Source organism: Trachymyrmex septentrionalis, unplaced genomic scaffold (assembly GCF_001594115.1).
Source record: "Trachymyrmex septentrionalis isolate Tsep2-gDNA-1 unplaced genomic scaffold, Tsep1.0 scaffold301, whole genome shotgun sequence".
Taxonomy (NCBI): Eukaryota; Metazoa; Arthropoda; class Insecta; order Hymenoptera; family Formicidae; genus Trachymyrmex; species Trachymyrmex septentrionalis.
The window spans coordinates 83808-96454 of record NW_017305465.1 but is presented as its reverse complement, the minus strand read 5'-3'; the positions used below and the strand labels follow the sequence as shown (position 1 = coordinate 96454).

At 33.0% G+C, this 12647-nt stretch overlaps 1 protein-coding gene across 13 annotated transcripts in view; it reads right to left on the bottom strand.

Annotated features, from left to right (window-relative positions):
- Nucleotides 1-12647, bottom strand: part of LOC108749600 (traf2 and NCK-interacting protein kinase) — an 86519-nt gene that overhangs the window by 6849 nt on the left and 67023 nt on the right. For 8 of the 13 annotated variants that reach the window (XM_018488382.1, XM_018488386.1, XM_018488383.1 and 5 more), the window contains 2 exons: nucleotides 10329-11111; nucleotides 3740-3889 (listed from right to left, as the gene is read on the bottom strand). In XM_018488382.1, coding sequence (XP_018343884.1) covers nucleotides 3740-3889; nucleotides 10329-11111 — 933 coding nt within the window. The remainder of the gene's footprint in view (nucleotides 1-3739; nucleotides 3890-10328; nucleotides 11112-12647) is intronic. The other 5 variants (XM_018488393.1, XM_018488394.1, XM_018488395.1 and 2 more) reach the window with 3 other exon arrangements.

Genomic DNA, 12647 nt, shown 5'->3' with positions numbered 1-12647 from the left:
TCAAGCATATAATCTCGAAAAATATGGAAGATATAGAAAAATGTTTCAAACAAAAATTGCATGGTTTAGAAGCCACATTTTGATCATGTTGTCTTTCTTCTAGGTGGAGACGTCGAAAATATAAATAAATAAATATAAATAAATGTCACCTCTACTTTTTTAAATTTAATTGTATAATTTTTTTTACACTGATTATGATTTCTTATAATATGATTCCTTTAATTATTCTGCATATAAAGTATATAAGAGGCATAAAGATTAAATCAAAGTCAACTTCGTTTTTTGGAGTTATATGAATTTTTTTATTTATGATTTTAATATGATTTTTCTAACTATTCTTTATATAAAAATATTAAGATAAAAGTATTGAAAAATCAATAGTTAACGAGATATTTTATATCTTATTCTGGCATAAAATATTAAATTAAAATAAAATAAAATTAAAATTAAAATTCATAAACTATTAATTTTTGATACTCATACTTTAATACTTTTATAAACAGAATAATAAGATGAATCAGTTGGTGTAAAGAAGACACATAATTGCTTTAAAAAAATATGTGAGCAAAATGGATAATTTTTTAAATAAGCAACTACATGTTTTCTTTCCACCAATTGATTCATCTCATTATTCTCTTCATAAAAGTATTAGGATATGATTATCAAAAAATTAATAGTTTACGAATTATTTAATATTTTATGTTAATATGTGCTGGCATAAAATATAAAATATCTTGTAAACTATTGGTTTTTTGATACTACTAACTCAATTCTTTTATATGCAGAATAATTAAAGGAATCATACTGCGTAAAAAAAATTATACAATTCCATTTGTACTCCCGACGATATGACCAACGTATGCCAATATTAGTATACGAGTATATCGCACATATACATGACATACATAATTATCCATATTGAATGTAATAAATATTTAAGAAATGTGTATAAAGTTGGTCTATACATAAACCAAATCATCTAGAGGCACCTTAAGACCAAACGTGGCGCACTATGATAAAACAATGAAATATGAACAGTAATAGACATCGATACATTTCAATTTTAAGTACCCTGGACAGCTCTAGGATAATTTAAGAACGATTGACTACAATAGGTATAATATTAGTAAGGTATTCTATTCTGTTGAGCATCTACTATGACCCTGATTTTTTTAAATAAAATGTTGCTAGACACACACACACACACAAGAATGTATGTAAATATACGGATGTGTATATCATACTTATTGGTAATTGATTGCCAACATCTTGTATTATCAAAAAACAAATGATCAATGAAACATTGTTTTTAGAAACAGACAATTTTAAAAGAAAATTTCTCAAAATTTTCCGAAACCCGATAAAATTCCATGAAAATCATTGATTTATAAAATATAAAATATATCTCCTGAGAATTCCAGGTTTTCTAGGATTTTCCAAATAATAAACACCCTAATTACGTTATTCGCAATTTTCACATCTCGTATGTGGATGAGAAATCAGTACAAGTGCTCTTGCATAAAATATATTTTGAATACTTTGCAATATGAGTGCTTTCCAATTGCTTAACACATCTTAAAAACGTACACAGGAATGTACAAAGTGTAACATTGTGCACGATTCAATTGGAACAGAATGTGTACGTATGGTTGAGATCCGTTTCGGATAGAATTAGATTAAATGTAGCTTTTTCCGCCTGTATTAAACAAAAAAAAGTAAAAGTGTCGACACAACTTCCAACCTCATTTATAGCTGCCGCAATTAATAACATATAATTGTCATTAGAAAACACCAGCTTACACAGTCCTCGACTGAATACAAATGTGTAGTATTGTATCGACGATAACGGACAACTGGAACGCAACTTGTGTCGCCGTGTACACAAAAATATCTAGGGATATTGCAATTAGAAAGCATCCATAATTGATTTCCGAGAACCGTCTCAAAATCAAGGAGGAACGAAGAAAAACTATGCAACTCGCAAGGAACTGTTTCGTTTCTGTGAAACCATGAAAGAAATACAAAGAATATGGTTAAAGGAAATAGAGACGCTACCTATAATCTTTTATAGTAATAAATTGGATTTTACACGAATCGTTCATTCGCAAAAATTTCTTTGATATTGCTCCCGACCTGAACTTGGCCAGAAATTCGAATAAAGATAGAACATGACCCGAAGAATGATATTTCTGGACCGTTACTAGATCTCTCTCTCTCTCTCTTTCTCTCTCTCTCTCTCTCTCTCTCTTTCTCTCTCTCTCTCTCTCTCTCTCTCTCTCTCTCTCTCTCTCTCTCTAAATTTCTTTTATCAAAGTACAGAAAATACGACTTCAAATCGAATTGAAATTGAATCTCCTCTAAAAGCTAATGCTAAAGTCGAACTCGGAACTCTTCCAGTTTTTGCTTGTAGCATCATACAATGAACGCAAGGCAATCTTCTTACACAATTTTCATAGACAATAATTTTGTTTTGGTGCATATAAAAAGAAAACAGAGAAAAAATATAAAATAAATATCGTCAAGATCTATTAACCAATTGCTAAAATTCATAACAAAAAGTGAGAATGCAACCTAATGAAACGAAACAACAAGATTGATACGTATAGTCAACAAAATGCACTTTTTGACTATTATGGACAATTAACAAGACATTGACACAAAGCATAAGCCGTCCCTTGTGCAAACCCTCAAACTTAAATGTGTGTGTGTGTGTGTGTGTGTGTGTGTGTGTGTGTGTGTGTGTAAAAATAACGCTCAGTCTACTTGATTCGGCATAATTCAAAAGTATAAAGGTGCCGAACGAGTTCATACCGTATCGTTACTAGTCGCTGCCACTAGTTGGTTTCCAAGTCTGGCAAGGTATAAAGAATATAAATCGAATGACATGTTTGCGGGTACACACAGTATCATTACGCGCTACATACCTATATTTTTGCAACGTATTAGAATAATCGATGATAATATAATTGTACACATTATAGAAACGTTTCGACTCAATCACAAAGAAAGCATTACTCCTCGGACAATCCGATAATGGAGAAAGGAAAGCATTCTCATTTACTACTAAACGAAATGATAATCATTCTCAAGATCTTGATCGATCATTATACGTCAACAATGTTGTACGTCATATCGCTCACAAGACTCACGCCTCGACGAGACATATATATATATATATAAACGTATTCCGTATATAAAATAGAAATAAATAAAGTTGCGGAAAATGATACATGCGTGCACTCGCTCAGCGTGTTAAAACTGAATCCAAATAAAACAAGGAGCAAACACGAACGAATAAAGTTGTTTCAATAGTGTTGATGTAGCTGGTCCAAATTTACGTCATCAAATATATTCCATCTCTCGTTAGTGTATCAAAGGAAAAGCTACATTCGTCCATGTTCATCCATAAATATTCGATTGCAATCATTCGAACTTGCTAGTTTGGATTCACTTTTAGAGCATACCTCTCTCCAGCCAAACTTGAGACTTTTAATTAATTCTATGCTAAATTCCGATCGATAGCACTAATTCGCTTTTTTTTTCACTGTAAATCGCATTATAAATATTTTCCGGATTTCTCTTGTATTGGTGAAGAGATGAAGCATATGCGAGTGCATGCATAGAGAGACGATGTAAAAGACAAGAGATACATTCATACACATGTGTGTGTGTGTGTGTGTGTGTGTGTGTGTTTGTGTGTGCGTGTGTATGTGTATATAAACGAATGGATGAATCTGACCTCCTCGCTAGTTGACTTGTCCTGCCGTTGACCCGGCGAAGAAGTCAAAAGATCCGGTAAGACTGAGCTGGGACGCGAACCCGGAGACGAGTCCGATCTCTGGAAATCGCCGCTACCTCCGCCTCTCGAACGGTCGCCACCTTCGCGATTCTGCAAACCAATGAATCTCCATTTTAAAAAAGTGGTTAGCCGAAATAACGAATGAAAAAAAGAATAAAGATAGAGAAAAGATTCTATCGAGACTTAAATTCTAATTTTATTATTTTTCCAAATTCATCTAATCCTGACCGTATCTCATCCTCATACGCAGAACTGATAATAGATTATTATCTTTCCTTTCTTGATATATCATAAAGAATTCAAGTCTCGATACTGCCGTGGTATGTACGTAGGATAAGGAGCAAATTATGCTAATTAAAAACTAATAAGAGTCAGCATAGGAGTGCGCAATATTAATGTGGAATGATGACTTAACTCCAATTGTTTCGTGATTTCGTCTTCTTTACTCAAAGTATTAAACGTTTCAATTCTCTTTGGAATCTTCCTCAACAAACAATCATCGCAGAGTAGTTCGTCAAGAAAAGTCACTCTACAGATTTCCAAATCTGAAGTGAACGCTAATTCAAAAGTCAATTTTAAGAACTGAATTTTAACTGTAATTGATGATATTCTTGAATTCAATAATTATAAGATTTAGTCATTATATCGGAATTAATTACAACATCCGTGGTCCGGAGTGTCGAACGTATTTTACGTTAATTTTTAACTTACAAAGGTCGAGAATCGAGACAACAACAAGCATAAATGAATGATATATAAGAACAAAAAGTTAAAAGTCTTAATTGTATACATATGTAAACTTCGATAATTGAAAACGGACATGTTGGCATTCTAATTTTTGAAATTATTTAGTATCGGAGCATAAGGGTGATGCAGTTCTTCAGTGTCAGAACGCAGGTTAAATCCATTTTTTTTGTATATGCAAATGTGCTTTTTCGAAAATCAAACGTTTATTTAAAGAAACTTTATTGTCAAGTATTGTATTATTTTTCCAATCAAATTCGTGGTTAAAATTTAATGTATGGTCCGTGATTATCAATTGGTATTCCAGTTAATGTGATTTTAATGTTCGGATATTCTAGTATTAACTTTCCTGCCTGTCTGCCCTATGTAGAACACATCACAATCCCTAGTAAATCCCATTATCTACATTTTTATTTGCGTTTTTTGGGAGCTTATCTTTGTATATCCTGATGAATTTATTGAGTTTCTTACTGTAATAAGATAGTTTCAAGTTTTCCTTTTTACAAATCGTCTTGAATTTATTCTCAGATGATGAAAAATATGGTATTAAAAACCAGTTCTCGTTCATTATCCTACTCTAGTTATTATTATAATACTATTCTCCGATAAAACCGATTTTTTTTTTCAAGGAAAAATTTCACCCTCTTAACGTGCGACTCAGCATGTAAAAAAATATATGTCTATTTTTGTCCATAGAACAGCATACTAAAAGCTCATTTAAATCGGAGAAGTTCACTTGGTTGTGTTCCCTTGTTAGCTGTAAAGAATGTAGCTAATGGGAGTACTTTAAAAATAAAATAAATATCCCAAAAGATGAATTTGTACAAACAATAAAAGTCTGGTATTAGATTCGACATTTTTCAGCTTTAATGAAAAATATTATAAACAAAATTTTGGTAGTCTGAGGATCGTCACTTTCTCCGATCATTCCAGATTTGGTTTTACAAGATTTAGAAACCTGGGCTCTTAAGGCTAGGGTTACAATTACCATTTTTACTTGAAATATGTAGATGATATGGTATTGGCAGTTCCTTCTGACTAATAAATAACATATTAAAAACTTTTAATTCGTTTTATAGTAGATTTTAATTTACAATGGAAAATGGAGGTGAGAGAATAAACTTTTGATATGATAATAATTAAAAGCAACAATTTAGAATTTGATTTGGTGTCACAAACTCACGCGCACGCGCGCGCGTTCTCAGAGCGATATCTCAATTATTTATCTTCACACCCCATTTCTCAGAAAAAAGGCACAGTGATAGGAACGATTAACAGAACTACATTACTCATAGATCTTGAATTTCATGACAAAAATGTTAGGCTTATAATTCATACTGTTTTAAAAAATGACTACCCCTGCGGATTTTATTTTTAATACCATTAACACTTGATTAAAATTTTTGTTTCTCAAACGTGCTTCGTTAGAACAGGAGAATAGAAATAATAACTAGAGTATAAAAAAGAGTAGGATAAGAACGTAGGATATGAACCAGAACCGGTTTTTAATACCATATTCTTCATCATCTGAGAATAAATTCAAGACGATTTGTAAGAAAGAAGATTTGAAACTATCTTATTACAATAACAAGAAACTCAATAAATTCATCAGGATACACAAACATAAGTTCCCAAAAAACGCAAATAAAAATGTAAGTAATAGGATTTACTAGGGATTGTGATGCGTTCTACGTAGGATAGACAGGCAGGAAAGTTAATACTAAAATATCCGAACATCGAAATCACATTACAACTGGAATACCAATTGGTAATCACGGACCATACATTAAATTTCAACCACAAATTTGATTGGAAAAATAATACGATACTTGACACTGAAGTTTCTTTAAATAAACATTTGATTTCCGAAAAAGCACATATGCATATACAAAAAAATGGATTTAATCTGCGTTCTGATACTGAAAGACTGCATCACCCTTATGCTTCGATACTAAACAATTTCAAAAATTAGAATATCAACATGTCCGTTCTCAATCATTAAAGTTTACATATGTATACAATTAAAACTTTTAACTTTTTGTTCTTATATAATATATCATTCATTTATGCTTGTTGTTGTCTCGATTCTCGACCTTTGTAAGTTAAAAATTAACGTAAAATACGTTCGACACTCCGGACCACGGATGTTGTAATTAATTCCGATATAATAATTAAATCTTATAATTATTGAATTCAAGAACTCATCAATTACAATTGAAATTCAGTTCTTATAATTGACTTTTGAATTAGCGTTCAGATTTGGAAACTTGTAGAGTGACTTTTCTTGACAGACTACCGATTATTTTACGATGATTGTTTACTGAGGAAAACTCCAAAGAGAAATGTTCAATACTTTGAGTAAAGAAGACATCATGAAAAAATTTGAGTTAAGTCATCCACATTAATATTGCGCACCCTCCCGCGCTAACTTTTATTAGCCTTGAATCAGTTATTATTGTTATTTTAAGAAGTGAGAGTTCTGTTAGATATTTTATTTTATTGCTAATTAGAGAGATAGAGCGATTACATCAAATGTCCATAACGAGAAGCAGGATTCAGAAATTGATAATTATAATTAATCAGGAAATAGTGCCAGCAAATATAAAGAACAAATTAGAAATACAAAGAACAAATTATGAAAGTGCGGATTACGTCACGAAAGCAAAAAGCAAGTAGAGACAATGAAAAAAACAAAAAAAGGACAGAGAACTGCAAAGAACGTGAGAAAGCTATGAAAAAACAAATAATGAAAATCAATGTAAAATAAAATAACAAAAATAATATCATAGAAGTTATTTCGATGGTATATCTAAAAAGAGATTGTGAGTTATTGTCTTCTCACGGATACGCAACAAGTTGTATGACTGAAATTTTATTGATCAACATATGTACATGTGCAATACGTAAAAAAAAATCGCTATCGTTCAAACCCAATTAGCTGATATCAATCGTATTTGATTGCTTCTTAAACTTATCTTATTAAACATAACATCATTAATTTACCGAATGTTCTACAATTCATCTTATTATGATTTACGAAGGCTCTAATATTCGTTATTCCAAATTTGGTTATACTAATTTTGATAAAAATGTAAATAAATAATCTAAATAGGAGATACAATGAGTTACAATCGCTAGCACAAAAAAGATACAAACTTACACAATAAGTAAAAAAAACTTAATAAACTGATAATGTACAACGATTAATACGTTATCGTGTGCTCGTATCATAGCAAACTAGACTTATACTAACAAGCTTTTATTTCGTGCGACATTAACGTGAGTCATACTCTTTCGAATTCTCGGCTAATGGGTATGAGGTAAGGATGTCTGAAATTCGGTCCTCGATTCTTAGGAACCCTTTCCTGATACACATTAGTTTTTAAACGAAATTTCGATAATTGGAATAGACACAAAATCGTTACACGCGTCATGCCAAAAGAACACATAAAAGACAAAATAAAGCATGCTTAGCACGTGCTTGAACACAAGAAGACACAAGATATGGTCGCTGTCCCAATGCGTAGATCTCAACGAGGCACAACATTGTACATGTCGGAAGCGTCATGCAAGACGATGCTCGTGATAATAGACACAGCCTCGTACGATTTACAAAGTAATCCATCGTTTATTTCCTGTTTCTCGACTTCTCTGAGACTGTTATCTGCCTTAATGCCGTCCTCTTCTCTCAGTACTTCAATCTTTGTAACATCGTCTCCTTCATTTTCTTCTTTTTTTTCTTATATTTTCTCTTGGTCACATAGGATCATACATGACATTAGAAATTGTACTATTAACACAAAATGAACATGCCAAGTCGAATTTGATCGTTATCATTGCTCTCTCTCTCTCTCTCTCTCTCTCTCTCTCTTGCTCTCGCTCACTTTCTTTCTGTTCTTTCTCATTCTCTACTTCTTTCATTCTTGGGATACAAAGATTTGGCTCGAGTAAATAAGATTTCTGAAAGACAGATACTATCAAAGAATGTAACGGCGATTATTATTGCATTGTTAATGTGTTTAGTTGTATTTTAGTAACTCACATATTAATATTTAAAGAGTCAATATTGTCATAACTCATAAAACTGGCTCTGTTATACGACTATTTTAGTAAAAAATTCAACATAAACATTTTCTTATTAGTAAACATTATACTCTAATGGAAATATTATATAGAAGAAAAAAAATTTAATCAAAATGAAGGATCTCTTCGGTTATAAAATCGGTTCTCGTACTTTAGACGTACTTAATAATATCACAAATATTCTTCCACACATTTTAATTTGAAAAATTTTAATTCAAATGCTCTGATAAAAAATTTTGTCAATAGTTCTTATTTAAATGCCGCACTTTCAATTATTTCCATAGATATGTTAATAAAAATGAAAGTATCAAATAGAAACGAAGAAAGATTACATTGAAATATGTTAATGTAATAATCAGAAAAAAATCTGCATAATTAGACATTAAAAATTTTCGGTAGTATTTTTTATTCTTTGCCGAATCCTGCGGCGGTGTCGTTGCGTCGATGGTAACAACATTGTCGAATATCTCGAAGAAATTCCATAATCTTCAGTCCCAGATTTCGTATTTTCGTCGCCGCAGAAATGATGTTTGGTGCTTTTCCACATAGTACAGTACTCATCACAATAGAGGACAAGGCTCATTTGCCAAGGACAAGGATACAGTGATCAATGGAAAACAGAGGAGAATCTTACCGAGTAGCAATTAATAATTCGACATCTCTTTTGTGTTGACCATATCCTCATATTAGTGAGTATTCACGCAAAATTCTGCAACCGTATTGACAGATATTTCAAAAGCATCAGACAAATAGAACCATCGCGTATAACGATTAAGATAACCCATGTGAAGAAAATCGCTGAAGAAAATAATGCTCATTAATGCTACTCAACAAATACATTTGCAAAAAGCCTCTTGAAGAACGAAGGAAAGAGTGAAAAAAATGTTTTATCTCAGCAGCATATCCTAGCAAAAATCTCCCATGTTTTTAGTAACAAGTAAAAACTAGTAGTATTATTAGTACCTAATAGTAGTAGCAGTAGTATTAATGATAGTAGTAACAGTAATGGTAAAGTATAACAGGAGTAATAATAATAGTAATATTAATAATAGCGAAATTAGTATTATAGAGATTATGATGTATTAACAATATTTTAACGTTACGCTTTGAAAATCCCCATGTCACTTTCATATGAAAATAATGAAGAATGTAATCGAAGGTCAGAGATGATATTAATATAGCTAATATACAACAGTACTGATAGCACTAGTAATTAATAATGTATCGCTGCTACTTACTTAACGAATCATGAAAATGAATAACACAAGAAAAGAAAATGAGTCTAAGAGTCGAACGTAGCTGACTAGTTTTCTATGTAATCGTTATGCCGCTGGATGTCGAAAAATCAGTCACGATTATCTCAAGAGGAAACATGAAGAATCAAAGTGTCCACGAGCGTCAGAGAATATAGACGAGTTGATTAATTAACCTAGTATTCATGATATATATTTACAAATGGATTACAGAAATTGTACTAGCAATGAACAATATACATGAAGAATAAATTAATAACTCGACAGACACTTCGAAGATGTAAGTTTTGGAAAGGCGTAAGGATCAGGAAAGATAACAGGCATAAAAAATGTCAATATAAGGTAATAAAAAAGGTCTCTTTCAGGCAAGCACACAGGCAGGACTCGCGAAAGGCTCGCGAAAGTTTCTCGTGACACGCGCGAGCTGGCGATTCGCCTAGGGGACTGACCTGAGTAACAACGGGGCTGTATTCGCTGGCCGTTGTACTGGCCATGGACTTAATCGTTCCTGCATCGTCGACTATGGCAGATGCCGCAGCATCCGAAGGTCTACAACTGCGTCTTCTTGCGTTCTCGTTTTTATCGCGTCCGAAATCGCACCTCCTCGCCTCATGCTTATTACCGAAGACGATCTCGCTCTCGGTCTTTTCTCTCCTTGGCCTCTGAGGCCCCTCGCGGCACAACGAGAAATCTGTTAAGACCGGCTCTCCGGAGTTGAGGATATTGCCGCCTTTCTTACCAACAATGCCGGCAACGCTTATCTCGCTTCCACGTCGATTACCGCTAGCAAATATACTAGATCTTGAGTCCGACGACTTCTGCAGGTACGCCGAATGTCTTGCAGACGGGAAAAAGTCTGAATTTTCACGACGAAAGGCACGTGCGAAAACACTCGATGCATTACCCAATTTCGAATCGCTCTCTTGCCGTCTGTGAATTGGTTTCAATTGCTGTTGCTTTTGATGATGTTGCTCGTATTTCCTTCGGGCTAACTGCTCCTGTCTCTTGAGCGTTCTTTCGCTAGACGAAGATGAACGATCCTCGTTGGATCCAGGCTTGCTCGCTTGATCGGTTGCTTCTTGTTGATGCTCCTGTTTCATTTTATCCAACTTTTCATTAAAACCCTGAAAGAAGCGGGTAAAATCCCACTCCTTCAGAAGGAGCTGCTCATCTATTTCTGAACGCCGGTTGCCGCTAGCCGTTGCATGATCGTCTGACATCTGGCTAAGTTTCTAGAGTGTGCGTACGATGGCGAAGGTAATGGTACGGTGACAGAGAAAAAAAAACAAGAAAAAGAAATGCGTGCGATAACAATGTGAAATGATGATTGTCGATGATGATGATGTAGTGTAATGATATAATGTAATAAGGAATGACTATCTTTGCGGCAGTAACAAATCTATAATTAAGTTGGAAATAATAAAAATTTCAAGATTAATTTCAACATCAAATATAAAAGTTGAAAAGAAAGATGCAAATAGTATTTATTATATTAAATTATAATCAATATAACTGCAATTACACCGCAATAACATAGTCAATTTATAACGTATGTGATCGTCGTATATGAATGTGCATGGTGTATTTACGATAGCAGCAAAAGTACAGACACAAGGCAGTGCGCCATGGTGCTCACTTGGAATGTACAAAGTTCAATCTTGACGAATACGTGGAGCGAACAATGAAGGGAACGGACAATGTTGCTGATTTACTCCCGATTATCAGTCAAGGTACGTATATATTTACAAAAAGATAAAAAAAATAGATGTGTCGCAATCGCTCGTGTCTTCTTCCCTTTCTGTCACCCCTGTTAAGCTAAGCTCCTCCACCTCCTCCATACCAGTGTTAAATAAATTCTAACACATTCCAAAATTACGTGCTAATTAAATGCTAATTAGTTGCTGAAGTGCGAAATTAGGTGAATCAATCGTTTGGCAGAAAAAAAAGATGTTAGGAAAAGAGCTGGTTTAACATTAAGTTAGCCTTCCCATAAAAAAAAATAAATATTTATTGCGTAAATGAAAAAAAACAAATACAACAGAAGTGCTAATTAGGTGCTAATTAGATGCTCTACAAAATGATTAAAATATTTTGAAAAAATATTGTAGGGGAGACCGGGGCTAAATGGGCGTCGGGGCTAAGTTGGCATTTGAATTTTGAATAGCAAAAATATATCTTATGAGTTCTCAATTTATATTGTAGATGATATCTCGTGTGTCTTCCTTACTAATGAAGTTTGGTTAGTTTAGATGCCGCATTATTATGTTTAGATAGTCAAAGTAGTGTTTTCAATAGTCAAAAGTAATTTTTGAGGTTTCATTTTTCGAATCACATCATTTTTTGTATATATAGATGAAATAAAGTTGCAAACATTAAAACTTTTTATTGCCATCTTGTAGTCTTATAATCATTCCATAAAACGCTAATAATTATTTGACTAAAATCGTTTATTTTATTATTGAAAACTGCAATTGAAAAAAAGGTGCCCACTTCTTTAGCCATAGTCTCCCCTCTATAGAATTATACATATATATTGTAGAACTTAGACGCCAAAATCGAACGGTCGGCTTACAAGAAAGAAGTTAAAAAATAAAATGCTCCGACAAATTTGGTATTAAAATATTTCTTTTTTAATATTATTTAAAGGTTCAAGTTGCCGAATTAGATGTTTGTTCCGTTTGACAAGAATTCGAACTCAAAGATCGGTCGCGTGATCGGCTCACAAGATAAAGGGTGGGCCATCTATTGGTACGTTTTTGAATTTCGTC